The following is a 22,590-nucleotide window of genomic DNA, read 5'->3' as shown; positions in this document are numbered from 1 at the left end:
TTGACCAACAGTAGAAACTGTAATTGTTACTGCTATATCTTGTGCAATTTATCATTTTGTGCAATAATTTAAGCTGCTTTTAGAAAAGTGAGGTGAAGCGTTACCAGAAAGATCATGATTTGGTCCCTAAATAATAGTGCAAGCCATGATCTGAAGTCTGAAATAAGAGATCCCAGTTGGATTCCAACTATTATGAGTCTAGAAAGCCAGGCCAAAGGCAAAATGCCAAAAGAAAAAAAAGGCACCATATGTATATAAGGTGAGCATAACAAATATGATGAGAAGAACTAAATTTGTAAAAAGAAAAGTCTCGGAGGAGTAGAAGTAGTCTATAAATATAGTCCAGGTAACAGCACAAATTAAGAAAGGGAATTACTTGGTCTCAGAAGTTGGTAGTGCTGGAAAAGAGCAAGAATTGGAGGATAAGGGAACAAGACTTTAAGATGATAATCTAAGAAGCTCTTAACACCAAAGGAACTAGAGCTTAAGTCTACAAAACTCTGCATGCAATTACCAAAGAGTAAAATAATAATGTCTAGTTAAGTGCTGTCAAGTCAGTTGTGACTTGACAGAACTTTCCAGGGTTTTCTAGGTGCAAAGTATTCAGAAGTGATTTACCATTCCCTTCTTCTGGGGCTACTCTGAAGCTGTGTATCTTGCCCAAGTCTACTAGCCTTTGATAAAAATAGATTTAGCTAGAACCTTGTAGAAGTATAGAATAATATATGCCTAATATGAGATGGTATGTATGCTTCTGTTAAAAAAAAATAGAGGAACATAAAGTGTGTGTGCATTCTAGTGTCTCCTTAATGAGTATTGAAAAGGGTTGACAGCCATTTTTGTAGTAACTGAGCCACGTTATAGAGGACAAATCTGCTTTCTACTTATAGCCTTATATTCTGAAAACTAGATTATTAATGTCACATTTCTAGAAATATTGTTTTGCATATGTGATCCAGGCTGTCTCTTTCACTCCTAATAGAATTTAGAATTCCTCCGTTCAGAGTTTTGTAGGGGAACACTGTCTTCTTTGGCTGCATTGCAGTATTTGACAGTTTGATAGTGACAATTTACATATTCAGAGGCCATTGTTAACCATAGTTAAGTGTGACAAGAATAAGCATACATGTACCTTGAATTCAAGTTGATGAGAGAAGAGGAGGGAGAAATTAATGGAACAGAGAGTGGTGTGTGTGTGTGTGTGTGTAAGTGTAAATAAAACAGATGGGGAGCTGGTCAGGAGAAAACAATAATAGTGTGTCTCTGACCATGCCCATGCAGCCCCAGGAAATTAGTTCTGAGGAACAAGATATGGCAGAAAGACGTTGCCTTTATTTCATCTTATACAATAATTAATGCCTTCTTAATAAGATCAGTATTACTGAGAATTGTTTTTTCCAAAGATATCTTTGCATCTCTCATAATTAAACCAAAAAAAAGTTTTTCATTGCAAGACAGATTGTGGAAGACTTGTCTCCAATGATAAAGATTTACTTTCTGCAACAGTTAATATTCCTAGATCACAAGGGCAAAGCCTTCTTAAGTATGTTATCTTTGGATTGCATTAATGTGGTCCTTTATATTTGAACTACATACCACAGAGTTTAAAATATTTAAGACATTTTGCTGTTTTCCAGTGTGTTTGAAAATGAATTCCTCTTTTAATTTCCCCTTTTCCCCCTAGAAGTCAAGCCTTGTGATCCATCAAATTTTTATTACTGCTTCTCTTTCCAGACTGTAAAACTAAACTGTTGACCTGCTTTGGCATTTTTTCTGTACGTCTTTGCACTAAACTGTTGTTTAAAACACAGTACTGTATCTGTTTGCATTCAGTAAAACTATGCCTAGATGGTCTCAAAGTCTATTTCATTGTTGACGGATGTACTTCATGTCAGATTTGCAGGTATGGGAAAACTTTAGTATTCCATCCTGATGGATGATGCCAAACATGTTGCCTCTTAGGCTGTTTCTAGCTTAGTTTCCTGAATGTGTTTAGGGGATCTCAGTTATTTATCCCTGGTAGTATGTTAGGGTCCACAGTTTGGGGGCTTCACCTGATTTTCTAGGCAGTCACTTTTCCTAATTGCTATGGACCCATTGCTGCTGCTTTTTGTTTGTCTTCTTGGCAGATGCAGAAGACTCCAGACAAATGTTTATTTCATCCTAAGCTGTGTCAGCCCTAGGCTGTACCCCACAACCCTGTCAGTTTTCGTATGGAGCCGCTGTGCAGAACAGTGGTTCTGCAGTCCTTTTGGAAATAATGCTGTTGCTTTGTAGTTGACCTAATGTTCTGCAAACAAAAGGTCTAGAGTTCAATTCCTGACATCTCCAGGAAGGCTGGGATAAATTCTATCTGAAATACTCAGTAGCTGCTACTGTTACATGAAAAAAACCCAACAAATTAGTAGCTTGATTTGATCTAAGGAAACGTTCCATGTTTAGAAATTGTGTAGATGTCATGTGCTGTCTCAGCATTTTGGGGATCTAAATTAATTTTGAACATTTCCCTCTTGTAAATATTTTCCTGCCTTAGTTCTGACTAATAGTTGGATTTAGCCTCAGTATTGATTCTATTTATATTTAATAGATATACACCAGTCATACTTAATACACTTAGTACCTGTGAATTTCTAATTCTTGAACTGGTAAATAAATTACAGTATTTAATATCTCACTTAAAACATAAGAAATTAGTAGTGATAAGTGCAACAGGAACAGAATCCACTTTTAGATATGTTCCAGTTCTGTGCTACTTAGTAAGGGATGCATACAATAGAAGAAAGAATCTGTTTACATTTTTATTAAGGTTATGTATATTTTAGCAGCTTCTTCAGAACAAACCGGGAATGGCTCAGCATGATAGTATTGCTGCACAGGAATGTATTTTATTTCAGCAGCATTAATGCTATCCAGAAAAGCTCTTAGGAAGATGATTCCATTAGGTCACATTATTAATTTATTACGACGTAATGTGGCCCAGTTCATGACTTGCTGGGCAGAAATTCTGAAATGTATCACACTTTATGTCTTAATTTTGTGATTATTATCCTTACTAGTGACTTTCCTTGCTGTTCTGCCTATAAATATGAATAAATATTTGTCTCAGTTCTGAATTACTCTTAAATCCTGTGGAATTTAGCAACCTTTCAATGTATTTAATTTTTAATTTCAGTTGTTATAATAGAAGCCAGAATTTTATCCACAACTCTTTTTTTGAATGTGGAGAATGTCTGTGAATGCAGTTAATGATGGCAAGTATGCCAAATAATTTTTTCATTCAAGTAAAATGAAATTAGAGCTTTCATATAAAGGGGAAGAATATATAGTTGCAGATTATAGTACGGCATGTTGTTCTGGAGCATGATATGAAGAGCTTTTTGCGTGTACTCATGGACACACACATTGTTTAAACAGAAGTTGAATGGCTATCTGTCAGGGATGCTTTAGCTATGGATTCCCTGGGGAGGTGTCTATATAATCCTTGGGATCCCCTCCAGCTGTGTATAGTTCTGTGCTTCTATGTATAAGATGCAGAAGACAGCAACATCTAAGTTCTGTAACAGCAAAGTGAAAGTAGTTCTTGCCTTCTCTGGTGTCAGTTTGTTTTTTAAGCTAATTTACCTTGCAGTAGGAAGTAACACAAAGAGAAGAATCATTTAGTCTAATACTGTTGCTGCGTTAAAACAAGTGTCTTTAAAAGACCACTAGTCACATTTGCAAAATTTCTGAGAAACTTTCAGAGAAATAGTGGTGTTAGTCTATGCAAGCATGCCAGATGAAAACAAAAGAAAAAGAAAAAACATTGTGGTATTTCAAAGAATAACTATTACATTTCACGGTGAATGTAACCCACTGGACTTGATCCTCAAAAGTTTTTTTGCTGGTTTTTATGTCTGATATACATCTTCAGTAGTTGTTATGGATTATTCTATACACTTGCTGGCTGAAATCCTGTTGCTTAGCAAGTTGCAGTGGAGTAGGCCCACTGAATTGGTAGGGATATGATGAGTCATCCTCTCTGTAAGTTCTTTTGATTCAAATGATTATACAGTGGTGCCTCGCTTAGCGATGTTAATCGGTGCAGCAAAAATCGCTGCTAACCGAAAACATCGCTAAGCGATTTTAAAAAGCCCATAGGAATGCATTGAAAACCCTTCAGTGCGTTCCTGTGGGCTTAAAACCTACCTTTAAGTGAAAATCCTCCATACAGCAGCCCTTTTCGCTGCCCGGTATGCGAGGAATCCATCCCAGAAAACAGTGGGCGGCCATGTTTTTTCCCGGGCGGCCATTTTGGAACCGCCAATCAGCTGTAGGAAAAAGATCGCTATGCGATATTTAAAACGTCGCAGTGCGGTCGCTTTTTTGATCGCAAAATCTTCGCTGAGCGTTTTCGTCGTTAAACGGGGCGCTCGTTAAGCGAGGCACCACTGTATTCTTATTGTGACTTGCTATGCTAAAGTAAGTCACAACTAAAGTAGGACTATTTGAATCAATGGAACTTACAGAGAGGCTGACTCAGCATATCCCTGCCAATTCAGTGGCCCTAAGCAACAGGATTTCAGCCACTGCAGCATGAGGCCATTGACTCTTACAGAAGTCAGTAGTATTAAGGTAGTAGTAGCTGATGAACTCAATATATCCCTAGCTTGTAACATTCTGAAAGCTATAATTCAACATATTTTTCCTCTTTGCAGATATATTTAATCCCTGAGATGCAAACCAATTTGGAATATGTTTTCCTTTAGGTTCCAAAATGTTTTATCCTAAATATGGCAGGGTTATGTTAAACAGGTATGTTAGTCATGTGCCTCAGCAAATACTCCCCTTGGAGAAGTACAGTATCAGACTCACCTTTAAGAGACAAGACTCTTAAATTATCTGGAAGAGATGAAGAAGAATTAGTGAACCCCCATATTATTCTAAAGACATGAAGAAATGTTAGTAAATGTCCTCTCTAACTCAAGAAAGTAAAGGGGTTGTCTCTGCCAAAACTGCTTTTCACTTGTGGTTAGAGTACTGTGGGAACAGGGAAGAATCATGCAGTATATGCACTAATGCTCAGCTCTAACAGGGCCCCTGGTTTGTTTGTTCTTCTGTTTCCTTAATAAGTAAATGCATTGGATATGGATTTTAAATTGGTTCCATTTTATGTCTCTCATCTAAATGATTCAGTGAGTACTGATAAATTCTGAAGAAACTATTCAAAGTACTGCAGACATTGTCTGATACTGTATTGCAGGCATATAGAGGGTATGTATGTGTTTAAAAATTGCAACAAGACTTGTCTAATTTTTAAACAGTTTCTGTGGAGCACTTGTTTAATATGGGAGTTTGTATTAGGAGGAATGCAACTTTCAAGCTCTTGTTGGCTGCTACAGAAAATTTAGGTCATTTTGTATCTCTGAATTTTCTGCATCATGAACTCGGTACAAAGGAGAGGACAAAGCAGAGTCATATCAAAATGGTGCTTTTTAAAGAGATTATTTTTCCTTATACTCATAATTTCAGGTCATAAGATGTAAGGAAATGTATTTTGTTTAACAGAAGGAATTGATGTTGAAATGTAATTTTCATCTGATAGTTTTGTCACTGAGAACTCTTTTTCAGAGACTTTAAACGGGAAGAGAATATACATGGTGTATTCCAGATGCAGTCTCTACAAGCTGACTTAATATAAGATAATGTAAAAACTGTTAAAACTGATGCCTTGCCCCCCAAGAGTTCAGAATTCTGCAAGGCTGATAACAAATTTAAAGCTCTATACAGACTATAAACTCTGTCTGTTCTCATGCAATGGCTGCTGCGATTGATGGGCCTGTCTCTCTTCTTTGTTTTTTTTTCCTTCTGTAATTCATTTGCTTTCTTTATAAGATCTGTTCTTTTCTGCTGGTCTGTCACTGCATTTCTGCTGCCCCTCCCTCTAGCTGGGTTTGTCAAGTCGCCCATGTCAGAAACTAAACTCACGGGGGACGCCTTTGAGCTGTACTGTGACGTGGTTGGGAACCCCACTCCAGAGATCCAGTGGTGGTATGCTGAAGTCAACCGGGCTGAATCTTTCAAACAGCTATGGGATGGTGCTCGAAAGCGCCGTGTCACCATTAACACTGCCTACGGGGTGAATGGCGTGAGCGTGCTGAGAATTACTCGCCTTACCTTGGAAGACTCTGGGACTTACGAGTGCAGGGCAAGCAACGATCCCAGAAGGAATGACTTGAGGCAAAATCCTGCCATAACGTGGATACGAGCCCAGGCTACCATAAGCGTCCTTCAGAGTGAGTTCAGTACCCTACAGTAGTAGTACTGTAGTATCTAGAGGCAGTTGAGTGACCTTTACCCCTCACTTGTGTCCTTTAGTATCACCCACCCATTGTCTTTGTTACGTTTTTTTGATTTTGGACCCAAGGTGATTCCTTTGGTTGTAGTGCTATACTGTGTTTGCCCCCTTTCTGTGTCTCCTCCTTCCTAGGATCAAAGGACTGAGGAGAATCGGTGGAACTCACTTCTGGTTCCTCTGTGAAAACAAACCCTGTACTGGATTATTTGTTCCCTCCCCTTTACTTTTAACAGTAGACTTCCTTCTATCTTAATGCTGGTTTCTCTCTGAGTGCCTTTTCTATTTTCTGTTTTTCCCTGATCTAACCATTTCTAACCCTTTTGTTTTTAATTTCTTTTTTTGGGGGGGATCTCATGGAATGCTTTGCTTGTTCACATGATTTTAGATTCATAGACTTCTGTATAAATCCTTCATATTTCATTTTTTTTAACACCTGGATTGCCCCTTTAGTCATATGCAGTCATAGCCAAAAATATTGGCACCCTTGCAATTCTGTCAGAAAATACAACCTTTCTCTCAAAAAATTGTTGCAAATGTTTGGGTACTCACATGTTCATTTCTTTGGTTTACATTGGAACAGCACAAAAAAGAGACGAAAAGTCAAATCTGATACAATCCCACACAGAAACCCAAAAATGCATTGGTAGCCTTAACTTAATACAGTATTTGGTAGCACCCCCTTTGGAAAAAAATAACTGAAATCAATTGATTCCCATAACTATGAATGAATTTCTTACACCTCTCTCTATTGGAATTTTGGACCACTCTTCTTTTGCAAACTGCTCCAGGGCCTTCAGATTTGAAGGATGCCTTCTCCCAACTGCTGTTTTGAGATGTCTCCACAGGTGTTCTATGGGATTCAGATCTGGACTATTTCAGAACTCTCCAGCGCTTTGTTTGTAACCATTTCTGAGTGCTTTTTGAAGTGTGTTTCAGGTTATTGTCCTGCTGGAAGACCCATGACCTCTGGTGGAGACTCAATTTTCTGACAATGGCCACTATGTTGCGTCCCAGAATTCTTTGGTAATCATCAGATTTCATTATACCATTCACCCAGTCAAGGCATCCAATGCCAGAAGCAACAAAGCAACCCCAAAACATCTTTGAACCTCCACCATGTTTGACTGTAGGGACTGTGTTCTTTTCTTTGAATGCCTCATTTCTTTTTCTGTAAACAGTGCCATGATGTCCTTGACCCAAAAGCTCTACTTTTGTCTCATCTGTTCACAGTACGTTCTCCCCGAAGGATTGTGATTTTGTCACATGTGTTTTGGCATACTCTGGTCTTGCTTTTTTATGCCTTTGTGTCAGCAGTTTTGTCCTCCTGGGTCTCCTTCCATAGCATCCATTTTCATTCAGATGGCAACAGATAGTGCGAGCTGACACTGTTGTACCCTGTGTCTGCAGATCAGCTTTAATGTTTTTGGAAGTTAATCTGGGTTCTGTATCCACCATTCGAACAACCCTTTGTAATTTATCAGTAATTTTGCTCTTCCTTCTATGTCCAGAGAGGTTAGCTACAGTACCATGGGCTGTAAACCGCTTGATGATATTGCACACAGTGGACACAGGAACATTAAGATCTCTGGAGATGAACTTGTAGCCTTGAGATTGTTGATGTTTTTCCACAATTTTTTCTCTCAAATTTACAGACAACTCATTACACTTCATTCTTTTCTCCATGCTCAGTGTCATACACCACACAAAGGTTGAATCAACTTTTCTCCATCTTAACTGGTTGCAAGTGTGATTACTATTTTGCCCACACCTCCTACTTGCAACAGGTGTGTCTAAATACAAATTACAGGAGCATCACAAGCTTGAAAAGCAATTATTTCTTACAATTTAGACAGGGTGCCAGTAATTTTGGCCAGTGCATTTTTGGGTTTCTGTGTAGAATTGTATCATATTTGACTTTTCATCTCTTTTTTGTGTGTGTTTTTCCAGTGTGAACCAAAGAAATGAACATGTGAGTACCAAAACATTTGCAACTGCAACAATTTTCTGAGAGAAGGGTTGCATTTTCTGACAGAATGGCAAGGATGCCAATATTTTTGACCATGGCTGTATCTACTTGCATATATACTAAAAGTTTTCAAAATTGATTTTCTGATTATATAAGTGTCCCACTGACTATGAACACACCTCTGTTACTTAACGTGTAGAAATGATGCCCACGAATCTCCGCATTCTCACTAAGTTCATGTAGTATTTAGTTAAGCATCCCTGCATTGGAGGTTATCCCTGCATTGGAGCTCTGATTTATTAAAGCTATATATATTCAAAATGCTGTACAAATCCTTCTTGCATTCATGCAAGTGTGGTTGGTTTATACAGACAGATGATATTTAAAGTAGTAGAAATGTTGTCACATACTCACTTGAACGTTCTGTGTCCATAGACTTGACTCTCTTATAACAATCCATACTTATTCTCACCAAATTATGCTCAATTTGATGGCCAATCAGAGTCCTGTCATATAATTTACTTCTTTGTGGTATTGCTATTGTTATAATAAGGAACCATTTACTTGGCTTCCATTTTGGATTTTAACTGAAACATAAGTAACAGACCTAAGTAGTCACTATAGACTGAAGGGATATATGTAAGAATTTAGAAAGGGGTCGCTTTATCTCTTGGATCACATTGTTTTTATACTGTAAAATTTGTCTCTCCATCCAATAGAAAATATTTTAAAAAGATAAGAGTGAGAACCTATTGGCAGCCACAAACTGGTTAGGAAACACACGCCATTGCTCCACCATCCCCAACCCTACAAGAGGAAATAAGAAATTTGCTCCTCAAAGACGCCATACAACCCATCTCATAACACAACAGAGGGTTTTTCTCTCACTATTTCACCGTACCCAAAAAGGACAGAGGTTTTTGCCCTATCTTAGACCTATGAGAGTTAACAAATACATAGTTACCACAAAGTTCTGTACGCTTACCCTCGAATCAGTTCTCCCTTTACTCTGCAAAGACGACTGATTCACTGTCATAGATCTCAAAGATGCATACTTCCATATCTCCATACATCCCTCGCACTGAAAATTCCTTCAATTTCAATTAGGATCATAAGCCTACTAATTCAAAAGGCTTCCTTTTGGCCTTGCAATACTCCAGGAATATTCACCAAATGCATGGCACCGGTAACTGCTTACCTCAGGTTGCAAAAAATTCTCATATTCCCATGTATCGACAATTGGCTTGAGAAAGAGAAAATCTCATCACATCAAGTTTTCACCCCATATGCTATGGTACCAGCCTTGACTGTGCAATGTGTACTAGGCACCATGGCCTCTATGATTTCAGTAGTCCAGCACGTATGTCTCAAGATGAGATCTCTTCAGTCATGGTTTCTCACCCTCTTCGACCCGCTCACAGACCCTCCTCACACTCTTTTAAGGATCACCCCAAAAACCCACCTCCCAACTTCAGTGGTGGCATTTTCCTCCCAACCTATCCATCAGGAGGCCGTTCCAACAACCACGACCACAAATACAGGTCACCACTGACGACCAATCAGTTTTTCTTCGCCTATGTGAACGATGGGGCAAACCAACTCTCGACCTCTTCGCTTCCCGCATGAATCGGAAGTGCAAATGATACTGCTCCCTAGCCGGCATTGGAAAACACTCCCAAGAGATGCATTCATCAGCAGATGGCCCAAGACCCTCACTTACCTTTTCCCGCTGTTCCTGTTTCTCCACAAAGTCGTGGTTTGTTTGCAACAAGACAAACCCGATGCCACCGTTATAGCCCCTTGGTGGCCGAGACAACCTTGGCTTCCAGTCCTTCATAATCTCTTATCAGACATTCACCACCTCCCTTACATGTCCCACCTCCTCACACAGAACAACACCCAAGTATTCCACCCAAACTTCTGCACCTGGCAGCATGGAGTATTCCGCCTCACTAATGAATGTCCTCCGTTAGTCAAAGAAGCCCTCCACTAGAAAGGCTTACCTGTATAAATGGAACAGATTCAAATCTTTCACTGAAGCTTCTTCATTGCCTTCTTATCAACCCATCACTTGCTACTGTACTACATTTTTTTGCTTCATCTCAAGTCTAACGGCCTTTCCCTCTCTTCCTTGAGAGTTTACCTCGCTGCCATAGTTTCTTATCAGCCCCTCTAACTCTCTGGCAGCTGATTTCTTCAAACATCCAACATTTAAACATTTTCTTAAAGGTCTATCTCACATCTACCCAGATACCCACCTGCCTTCCCTGCAATGGTCTCCAATACTAGTACTGCAACAACTTACTGAAGCTCCTTTCGAACCTTTAGCTTCAACTGCTTTACAGCTACTTACCTTTAAAACAGTTTTCCTCGTTGCCATCACCCCGGCTCGATGAGCTAGTGAGTTGGCGGCCTTATGACATGACTATCCTTATTTACAGTTTTTTCCAGACAAAGTCAAACTATACATGGATATTTCTTTCCTCCCCAAAGTCGTATCTCAATTCCATCTCTTTTAGCCGTTTATCCTTCCTTCCTTCTTCCCGTCACCGTCCACAACTCAAGAAAGAATCCTCCATACTTTAGATGTTAGGCAAGCCCTTGCCTTTTATGCCCAATGCACCCAACCTTTCAGGTGTTCACCTCAACTTTTCATAAGTCACCAGCCACCTACTAAGCGTCACCAGGCGATGTCTCAAACTATATCTAGATGGGTCACTTTAACCATTCACCTTGCGTATCAGCTGCCATGCAGACCAGTCCTGAAGGTGATTCGCGCTCACTCCATCAGAGCAGCGGCGACCTCTGTGGCATTCCTACACGGTGTACCTCTTCCAGACGTCTGCGCCTCTGCCACCTGGGCACAGCCGTCCACTTTCATCCGACATTATAAACTTGATCTCCAGCAAAAGTCTAATGTGGCCTTTGGACATGCTGTTCTAGACTCTGCCTTGGTGTGATATCCTGCCTCCGGGTAAGACAGCTTATTAGTCACCCAGGGTGTGATTCACAAAGGCCACGCAAAAGAACCCACCTGTAATTGTAGTTCTTTGAGTGGACCTCTGTGATTCACACATCCCGCCTGTCCTCTCCTTTGTCATGCCATTCTGCTTAATATAGCAGTGGCTGACACAATTGAAAGGGGAGCCTTGGCGCCAAGGTACTTATACAAGGGGGAGGGGCCTTATTCTAATATGTTTTTTGCTACCGCAGAAGCTCTAGAACTTTCCAATGAGGCTCCCTGCAGGCGCGGATCACCCAGGGTGTGGATCACAGAGGTCCACTCAAAGAACTACAATTACAGATGTGTAACCTGTCGTTCTCATGGGTTCCTGCCTCAGGGGGAAGGGGAACTAGCAAGAGAGCCTCTCAAGTTGATGACAGAGAGCACAAGTATCATTGTAAAAAGGCCATCTTTCTTATAAATATCTGGGTTGTTTTTTTACCTGATCCATTTCAGCATTCCCTTTTTCATGTAGAGTAGGATCCCTATATCTGCAGGAGATCAGTTTCACAATCTACCATGGATGCCTGAAACCGTGGATATAGGGGAACCCCATGTACAGCATTGAAGAGGTCAGGACAAAGGCCACGAACACCCTTACATATTGTATGTAGGGCTGCTGACACCGCAGATACAGGGGTCTGTCCTACTGTAATGTCTTTTAATTTGCCCTCTTTACCACTTTTTGTATACATTATCCCGCAGTGTCAACAATCACAGCAAAGGTATAGTCTCAAGTTTCCTATCTCATATTAAAAATAGAATAGGAATTGACAAGTATAGTTCCACATGAAAAATACAATCCCACATAAGAAGCTGCCTAATTGTGAAAATGCATTACTTTTGTTCATTATAACGTTTCTCCTAGGGAAATTGTAATTTTTCTCAATAGTTCATTATAAATAACTGTTTCCATATTTGTTAAATTGTTAAATATAATCATTTTAGAACTGCAGCGCGGGAAGGGACCCTTATCTATGACCCTATGGAGGCCATCACGTCCAGCTCTTGTCAAGGAGGCACTGTAGGGAATCAAGGTCTTAACCTCTGGCTCTGCAGCCAGATACCTAAACCACTGAAGGAATTAGGAAAGAAATATGGATGTCTTGAGAATGCATCATCTTTCGTGTGCCAGAGCAATAAGATGCAACACTGCATATGTATCCAGGATGTATGGAAGAAGAGATTTGCTAAAGCAATAGTGGCTCATGCAGTCATGGAGTGAAGAATAATACTACTATTTTCCATGTGCTGCTTCCCACAACTCACCAACCTTTCCTCCTACTCTATTTAATGCAGTGGGTTATCCTTCCTGAATTGCTGTGGATCTTTCTGACTGAGGGGGTGGGGGTGAAGGTATCAGTTTGAACCAAATATTATGCTTTTACAGCTTTTACTTGATTGCATATAGACAAGAGCCTCTTGGAAATCCTAGAATTGCACAATTTAACCCACTACTGATGATTTGCCATCTTCAAATGTCTTGAGCAGTTTCCTGCTGGCAGTCACTTAGGAAATAACTCATTTGCCTATATTTTCCTTTTAGGAACTCTTTGTTGTATTTTTAGCAAACATTTACAATATATCATTTTGAAGGTAATATTAGTAGCAGGTTTACAAAATGCCTTTGTTGTAGAATTCCAAGCCTATATTAATTTGTTTTATTTATTGTACTTGCAGAATATACAAGAGTGGTGTGTTCATTCTTAGTATGTGGAAAATAACAGTGTAATTCTATGATGCAAAAGTAATGGTATCTTGAAAATGTAGATGAAGGAAAGCCTGGTTCAACTCCTGTTCCTCATTGAATATGAGATTTCCTAGTGACCAGGCTGCATCAGGAACATAGTCAACCAATGTCCGAGTATTCATGGCCAATGTGAAAGCCAGGGCTAGATTATGTTTTTAGGAGAATGTATTGAACTGTATTTTTTGAATTTTATTACACTGTGTTAATTTCTCCGTCTAGATTAATACTGTGTAATGTTTGATTATGCTTTGATTATGGTATAAGTGTACAGTACTTCTCATTTTAGGAAATTAGCACGTGCTCACTCTTATCATGTATTTTGCCATATATATTTATGTTTCGCAATTCATATATTACTAATGAGATGTCTAAATATGCCCTGTTTTCCATTGTAGTAAGTAGCATGCATGTACTACCACCATTTTCTCTTTTCCTCTAAGATAGCTAGCTCTATATGTTACAATTCATGAGATTTTAGGAAATGGCGTTTATTTTATCACATTGAATAAATCATCCTTGGCCAGATATTACTGACAGTCTATCTATGAATCTCTTAGTAGTTCAAATGCTCAGACATTGTTTTAAATGTATTGATGTATTTACATTATCAAATGAGACATTGATGTTAGCAGAAATGGTTGGCTGTACACCTTAAAAAGAAAAACGGTTTCAGATATTTTGCTGTGTATTTTAGGCTTAGGCCACTTGCTTATACACAATCAAGTTTAATTTCAGGACAAAGCTGCAGGATGATTTATAGTATTAAAAGAATCTATAGAAAAGAAAAAACATTCAACTTGCTATGTGAGATTTAACTTGGTTTGGGAGGGAGGGAGAGTGCAGGTGCTAAGCTAAATGGCTGAGTTGGAAACAGGAGGAAAAGAAATCAATAGATAATATTAACATGGTAAATATTGCTCACTACAGGTAACAGAAACATCAAACTTCTGTTAATATGACAGAGTGCAAACAACAAACAAAATAGTTTTGTTTTCTTCAACTAATATCTTATTTTAGAGTGCTTTTGCAGATAGTTCTTTCTCATAGTGTAATGATATTAACACTGTTATTTTTTGTAAAACATTAACATTGGATAAATATGCTTTGCTTTCTGTTAGCATTTCATGTTATTTTCCTTTCAAAAAGAATTATCCAAAACAGGGTAAGTATAAAATAAAGTATACCTGTTACGATAAAAGAGAAATGCATAATCTCAGTATACATAATTTTCTTCCCTACTCTACACAGTTAAATGCCCTTCTTTCCTAGCTCCAAATGATGTGTTCAGTGACATACACAGAAGGCTTCCTCAGTTATGTTTTCCCAGTACTTCATGTGTAAATTGCAACTGCCAAGCATAGAGGGCTTTGCTGAGTTCACGTGTTTATTCCTAACCTTTGTCCTTTCTCCGTTGTATTTGTGTATTTGTCACAATAGGGCAAAAAAGGTGGGCAGACCAGAGCAGTTTATGTTGAGGAAATCATGTGTGCATAGGAAGTTTAGTTCCTTTTAGCTCACTACTGCATCTGCATATTAGGTAAAATCATACACATTGTAATACCGGATAAGGGATGCCTCTTCTCTTCTCAAAATTGATCCCTAGAGTCTTACATTTTATTAAGTCTTATATGCCGAAATCCTGTTGTGTAGCTCCACCTGTTCAACTTGAAGTTGTGCAAGTGGTTGCAAAATTTGCACAGAGATGGAAGTCATTTCCAGTAACAGTTCTGCAGGCATAGTTGTGCAGCTAATTGTGCAATCAGACATTCAGACTGCTTGGATTTGCCTCCCTGTGAACTTTGACAGGCATGACATAATACTGTCTCAAGTGCAATGGCATTTCAGGTTTTACTTTTGTTAGATTTTATTGAATCTTTGAAGTATTTCTGACTTAAAAAGAAATTGCATGCTGCAATTCAGTATTTCTAGATTCGGTCTGGAAATACTTCCACTTACAAGTTTTCAGCGTCCTGTACAGAGTATTTGTTACTGAAGTTTCCTCATTAGGATTGGATCCATCTGTGTTTCCATGTAACTTTTTGTATTTTATTTAACCCTTCCTGTAGTCCCTACCCTTTCCTTTGCCACCCAGCTATAGTCAGAGTAGCTGTTGCTTGCTGCCTTGCATCACAAGAATACCCATTGCATTCCTGAATGTTTATATAAAAATGGGGAATGATACAAATTACTACATACAACTTTTCATGTATCTTCAGTGGTGGTTTCAAATTGAGTGTATGCTTCATTACATGCAAGCATCAGTTCTAGTTACACACATATAAATAGAACCCATTAGGTAAAGTGCAGTGTGTGAGGTACAGAACTCTTAAGATCTGAGAACTCTGAACATCTCTAAGATTTTCAGTAATCTTAGAGAAAAATCATGTCTGCCAGAGAGCATTTTATCTGTTCAACCTTTAATGGATAGTCCTTTTTTTAAAAAAAATTATTATTTTCCAAAACAAATACATCAGTACAAAACATTACAAAATACTGACTAACAGTCAAAAACACAGTGCGCCCCAATATCCACGGGGCCCTTTGGAGTAATTATTTTATTATGAACCTCTTTTCCAAAATTGTATTGGTTGAGGCTTTCCCCTTTCCTTTCACTAATACAAATTCAATAAATCTACCACAAATAGCATAAAAAATATTCAAACTTATTTCCCTTCTTTTCATCTTAAGTTCAGTAGTCAATTTGTCACATACAATAATATGTGCCAATTCCTTCATCACATTTCCAACAGGCCTTGGAATAATCTGAATTTGTTCTTTTCAATTTCACCGGAGTCATGTACCACTTTAAGCTGATTTTGGACAGTCCTGATTCACTGGAGTCCTGATTCAGAAGTTGTGCCTGAATCTGTGTGGTACTAAATAAGCAGTGGAAGTTTGAGAGCTCACGTGAGGCCCACTTCCTATGTCCCCACCTCACCCAGAAGTCAGTAAGTCCTTCACCGTGGCTTAGGGTATTATGTATCAGTAAGACCTTTGCCCTAAAGTTTTCTTGTAACATGAAGGTTCTACTGGCTTCAGATGACCTGAAGGTGTCCTCATATCCCCACTGCCCATTTAGGTATGACATCTAAATAGGGCTCAAGAAGTGGGAATATTAGATTTCTGCCATGTGTTCCTAGCTGAAGAGGTTGTTGTTTATTCCAGAGTAGCCCCAGCCTTTCTGTTATATACTAATTTTATGACTGCACATGCAGATTTCCTCAATTTTCCTGCATTAATTGTACTGTAACTGCATCATTTTTTAAAAAAGGCCTTTGAATCCATTGTTTAAATGGAATCCATTGTTTAAATAGTACATTATAGTAGATTATCTTGTATGAGTGATGTGCTAACCAAAGTATAAAATTTTATGGTTTTATTCATTCACTTTTTTGAAGTTTTAATAACCCAGTACGAGAAAAATCTAGTGTTGAAGTAATGATGTATATTACCGGCAAGATGTGCTGAAAAAGAAGATACAGTAATGTTAAGGAAAGTTGAAAGCAGCGGGGGGGGGGGGAGGAAAGAAGAGCAAATATGAGATTAATTTACTTGATGGAGGAAGCCACAACCAGTTTGGAAGGCTGGAGCAGTAGGACTTTTGGAGGTCAGTAATTCATAGGGTTGCTGTGGCGGAAATGACTTGATGGCACAAAATAACAAGCTCAATGTAGTGTGCCGTTCCCATTTTTTTCTTTCTTATATCAGGAGCCTTGAATTTAGACAGTGATGAATTTATGCAGAGGTCACAGTTTAGGGCCTTAGACTGATAGACTGTAAATTTAATTCTAAAAAAATAGCAGCAGCAATAATAATAATAGTAGTAGTTGTAAGACAAAACTTGTTAGTATAATATATATTATTTTTGAAATGTGGCAGAGCCTCTTAACTTTGACAAATTCCTTAAGATTCTTTGCAGGTGCTTATGGGGTGGTACATCAGAGAAAGAATGCCACAGAGACCAATTGGATTTCTAATGCCATCTAGTTTAATTTTAGTCCTATAGTAGCTTAAGGCATCAATACGTCATGACCCAGTCCTGGATCGAGAACATTATGTGAGAGCATCCAGATAATATCTTTTACTGGAGAAGGCTGGATGTGTGCTTACATGCATGGATATACAAGGATACTAATTTGATTCAGACTAAAACAATTAGAAGCACCTTGGATGGAGCTGATCATTCCCCATTAGCTGCTAACTGCCTGTTCTGTCATTAGTAAAATACGAAGGTTGGCTTCTGATTTTGGTTGTCGATATATTAAGGATGAAGTTTCCCAAAATGTACTTCATTTTTCTTTGTTCTTTTTTCCTTTCATACAGGGTGGCTGGTCCTTGTTGCCTTTTTCTGCTGGTCAGCTGTTCACTGTATGACTTGATGTCTTTTGAGCTAGTGAAGCTGTGTTTCATGTGTAGTTCTTTTCCCCCTTCCCAGTTCCTTTGCCATTTAGTTGTGTTGTATAGAACATTGTGTGTGTGTGGTGACTGACTATTTTTTAAAATGTGCCCTCTTTTTCTAGAGCCCAGGATCAATGCCAGTAATGAGGTGATCATTCTTTCCCCTTCACCTGCCATCACACTACAGTGTAACCTCACAACAAGTCCCAGTCCCCTCATCTACAGCTACTGGGTGAAAAATGGTGAAGAGATCTCAGGCACTAGGAGGTTAACAAATACTACAGACCACAGGTAAGCCTTAAAGGAGCAATTGTCGTTCTGTCTGAGAATGGTCCTGTGAGGTTGCAGCTGAGCTAGCTAAGCACAGTGAATCTCTCATCAGTGAAACTAGCATGTTTATAATTTTGAATGCACATTTGGAAACACACGGCATAAGCATTCTGGGTTCAATCTAGACTTAATCATACCTAAAGTAGATGAGGAGTGACTAATTTCTGTCCTGGTAGTTACAAGTGATCTGCTTTATGCATAGCTAAGTATAGAGCCGGCTGTCACTACAAAGCAGTTATTTATTTGAAATATGTATACCCTGATTTTCTCCTCAGAAGGATCCAAGATAGCTTACAGTATTAAAAGAAACAAAATTGAAAGCTAAAAATCCACAAATTATTACAGTATTAAAAAAAGAATTAAACGATACCAGATTAAAAACTACTGGATGAAAACAATTTAAAACTGTTCTAAAATACATTTTTAGAAGAAATTAAAAATAACCTTTGAAGGAATAAGCCTTTATGTTTGTTGGGATGTATACCTTGTGAGCTAAAAATGAGCAGAATAAATTCTGCAAAATGATATTTAAATTTTGTACTGTGACACACATGTACGTATCTTCCCCATCCTACATGGTAGAATTTAAGTTTGGTTCAGAAATGGGTTCAGAACTATCTCTGGAGACAAAAATGTTGAGCCTGTCAACTTTGGACATATCATGAGAAGGTGGGGATCTCTGTAAAAACAATAATGCTGGGAAAGGTGGCAGCTCCAGTCCGGCCCACCCATCACTGCTGAGTGAGCCAGCGCTCTGGCTCCAGTCACCCAGAACAATGGTAAACAAAACCTGCAAGATCCCAGCGTGGGATCTTGCAAGTTTTGACTGTTACTCTTGAGCTGCAGGCTGTGGAGCCTGCAGCTCAAGAGGCTGGAAGCGATCCTTGCGCAGGTGACGTGATGATGCATCACATCGCCTGTGTGGGATAGAAGACAGGAAAGGCGCAGGGGAATGGAGGACAGGTGAGTTAGCTCAGTCTCGTTTTCTCTCTCCCCCACCCCCCGTGGTGAACGAATTTCATTTTATTTTTAAGTAAAGTTGGTTCGACCCCCAAACACAGAATTTTCATGTGGCCCCCTATAGAAATTAATGGCCCAGCCCTGCCTTAGAGCCAGCCATACTACAACTGTACTGATATCGAGCAGAGCATAGCAAGCCGCCCAGAGTGGTTGACCAGACCAGATGGGTGGGATATAAATCAAATAAATAAATAAACAAATAAATAGATAAATGTGTGTTTTGTGTTCTGTTATCCGTCACTTTTGGTAGTTTTGTAGGGGAAGGCAAAAACATGGTAAGAACACTGCACCCTCTTCGAGTTTCAGGTTCCATTCTTAACTTTTGTTGGGAAAAGAAGCCCCACTTCAAAATTCATCTAAATTAAGCCAGTAGCAAATTGTAAAAAAACAAAACTCTAGGAAAAATGCTTTTCTGAATGTGTTACGTGTATTTGGGTTTTATGTTTTCCTAAAGATTCTCAACAAAGAACTTCATGTGACATTAAAAGTCTGTATATTAGATTCACTTCCGTGAATCAGAGATGAATGAACTGCTGTTGATGATGGTTGCTTTATCTCCAGTTCCTGGTCCTGTTACTTGTTTACGCAGTGCTTCTCTTCTCTGCAGAATCCCAAAACCTAGAGCAGATGATTCAGGGGAATATCTCTGCGTGTTTGTATTTGTCAGCTCTCCTCCAGCAAATGCCAGTATTGAAGTGAAAGGTATTTATTTTCCTTTTCTCCCCCCCTCCCTCCCCCCCTCTCTCTCTCAGCATTGACTGGTCATATCCTTGTATGCATTAAATAAATTTGAACTTTTTCATGAAGACCTAATTTTTCCAAGCTGCAGTTCCATGTAAGTGTTTTTGTCTTCCTATAGTGGGGGGAGGGGAAAGTTTCCCAACCTACAGGCCGGTTTTTCCCCAATCCAATGCTCCTCCTTTTTTTCACCTCATCAAAATGCACTGCACTCTTGTTGTACTACACTTTCTTCATCTGAGAGCCTTGTCTTTGTCAATTTCATCTCTGTAATGACCTTCATTATTTTAGCTCGGTCTGCTTCCTAGGCTTCCTGTAGATCCCCATTATCTTGGGAATAATCCCACAAGGGAGTTGGATTTTCTTCATATGGCTTTATACCACAGTACACCCCAGTGCATTTCAGGACCCTGTTAAAATGTGGAATTTGGTTCCACAAGTTGCTGTGAAGTTCTGTTGCCTATATGGCTTTCAAGGGGGGGGGGGGTTTAGATGAAAAACATAGCTACATACAGTACTATTATAATATAATTGTTAATTTGCTGCCTAGGGTTGATGGGAAATGCAGTCCAGCAAAGGGCTGTGCTTTCTCCTCTCCTGTTGTTTAATCATAATCCAGAACCTACGTAGAGGACTAAATAGACCCATTGAATTCCCTGCCAAATGATGAATAAACACTTAAATAAATCCCACTGAATCAATATTGTATTTGGGACTATTACTTGGATTTAGGCCCCTTGCTGGTTACCAGCTGCTCCCTAAGACCCAGTTCAGGTTGTCACTGTTTGCCATCAAAGTCCTGAACTTCAAAGGCAGCCCACTTGGCAGGCGAGAGCTTTCTCATCTGTTGTTCACAGTGTGGAATATTTCTCCCTTCAGAAGTTCCAGTGAGTTCTCACCGGCACTGCTTTAAAAACTGATATGAAAACACATCTTTTTTAACTGGCTTCTAAAACTGTTTGATATATATTGAAATGTTTTGATGATCTTGTTCACAGATCAAGCTTATTTTAATAGTTTTATAGTTTGATCTGTTTTCTGTTTGCTTGTTTTTATTGTCCTTTACAACATTTGTAAGGTCGTTTGAGCACTACTTGTAGTTGGAGGGTGGGATACAAGATAATACCAGCAATAATAATAATAACGAATCCATGGAGAAACCAGCAGGAAAAGTTGAAAGGGAATGAAGCAGTAGCTTCATATAAAATTCAAAGCTGTAATCACTTAGTGTTCATTCATTGCCTTATTCTATTGAGTGTGTTTGCAGAACATGACAAGCGAGCTTTACCATTGTGCTTCATTGTATATTTGATTTTATCAGTCATCTGGCAGCATAATCTGGTGCACATATCTGGTTAATTTTAGCATAGAAACTTCCATCTTGTAGTGCCACAGTTCCCAGAGTTGGGTAACCCAGGTGTTCTTGGACTGTAACTCCCAGATACCTTAGCCTAGTGGTAAAGGCCTCTGGGAATTGCAGTCGTAAGATCACTTGGGTTACCTAAGATTGGGAACTGCTGTTGTAGTGGAATGGCTGTGGCATATTTGCATAAGGAAACTGGACATCAACAAGAATTGGGTCAGTCCAGCAGAGACTCAGACTGGCTTATCCATGATGCAGCTCCTGCTCATTTTAAAGTGGTGGCGGAAGTGTGGTCTGTGATCGGTTCCACAAAAAGGTGGAATGTGGCCCCAGATTTGTTGATGTTTCCCCATGCCTGGCTTAAAGAAATATGAATTTAGAGATAAATTGGTAAGACACCTGAATGAAGAGGTTGAAGTTGGACTACACTCTCCTGGCTATTTCCTTTAAGATTACTTAGAAATATTTTTCAGAATTAAGTTTTCCTAATCCTAGAGTTATGGTCATAATATAAGAGACCAAATAATCTATCAGAAGTCATCTGACCAAGCAATAACCTATTCTCATGTATATTGAGTGTGTGAATGTCTCTTGTACTATAAATCTGTATCAGTTCTAGATTAGAATTTAGGAGTTGTGATTTATAGTACCTGATTTGCTTGCTCAACTTTCTCAGAAGCTTAAAAGAAGGCTAAATCTAATGTTAACACAAACAACTTCCGTCTCTGTTTATCAAACCTTTGTCTCATATCTCTCGATCTGAAGCAGAAATATTTAATAGATCCTTAGGCTAGATCATATTCGGAGGGAAATCTTGGTTTGTTGCTCCATCAGTGTTTAGATCAACTGTTGGCCAAAGGCTCAATAGTAGGAAACGAGAGCCCTTAGCTAGCCTCTAGCTTCAACTCGCTGGTTATTGGCAAGCTGTACACTTAAACACAAGCAAATATGGGTTTTACATAGCTTTTCATACTGTTTCATCCTGCTGCCTGATAGAAGAACTTTTCAAACTGAGATTTCACAGCACTACTACAAAACTGTGCTAAACAATGATGATTATTGATTATGATGCTCCCAAATTGCATGAATTAACTTGTCTGAGTTTTCTCAATAACATAATTTACATATGTTTTATATGTAAGTTTTCAGACTCACTCATTTCATTTTTCTAACACTGTTACTGGAGTAAAAGTAGGCCAGCATTAACAGTACTGATTTACAGTACCTACTTTCTTCTTGAGTCTGAGGTGTTTGCTGCCATGTGTTAAGCAGTGTTGACAGATAGAGAGGAGAATGTGAGACTGTACCTTAAACTGCTGAACATGATTTCCTCTTCTAATGAAGACAGTGTTAGTCACATTCCCTTAATGTGAACTTCTGTTTTGTCACCTTGCTATACAACCCTCTTCTAATAAAATGGAAAGGGAATTTGCATATGCCACATTGTTTCAAACTTGCACTTTGATCTAGTTGAGACAACATGCTTCTGCACTTAGGCTACCTTAAACTGGCATCTAGGGAAGTACAGTGGTGCCTCGCTTTACGATTGCCCCGCATTACGACAAATCCATTTAATAACAATCTTTTTGCGATCACAATTGCGATCGCAAAACGATGGTCTGAATGGGGGAATTTCGCTTTGCGATGATCGGCTCCCTGCTTCATGAACTGATTCTTCCCAAAACGA

The 22,590-nt window shown here is 39.0% G+C and overlaps 1 protein-coding gene across 3 annotated transcripts in view; it reads left to right on the top strand.

Annotated features, from left to right (window-relative positions):
* Nucleotides 1–22,590, top strand: part of NPTN (neuroplastin) — a 50,961-nt gene that overhangs the window by 7,895 nt on the left and 20,476 nt on the right. Inside the window, exons 2-4 of one of the 3 annotated variants that reach the window (XM_072982059.2) lie at nucleotides 5,925–6,272; nucleotides 17,575–17,743; nucleotides 19,410–19,504. In XM_072982059.2, the coding sequence (XP_072838160.1) occupies nucleotides 5,925–6,272; nucleotides 17,575–17,743; nucleotides 19,410–19,504 (612 nt within the window). Of the gene's footprint in view, nucleotides 1–2,853; nucleotides 6,273–17,574; nucleotides 17,744–19,409; nucleotides 19,505–22,590 lie in introns of those variants that run through there. The other 2 variants (XM_020803685.3, XM_072982058.2) reach the window with 2 other exon arrangements.

This window comes from Pogona vitticeps, chromosome 12 (assembly GCF_051106095.1).
Source record: "Pogona vitticeps strain Pit_001003342236 chromosome 12, PviZW2.1, whole genome shotgun sequence".
NCBI classification, from domain to species: domain Eukaryota; kingdom Metazoa; phylum Chordata; class Lepidosauria; order Squamata; family Agamidae; genus Pogona; species Pogona vitticeps.
This window is presented reverse-complemented; position numbering and strand designations above follow the sequence as displayed.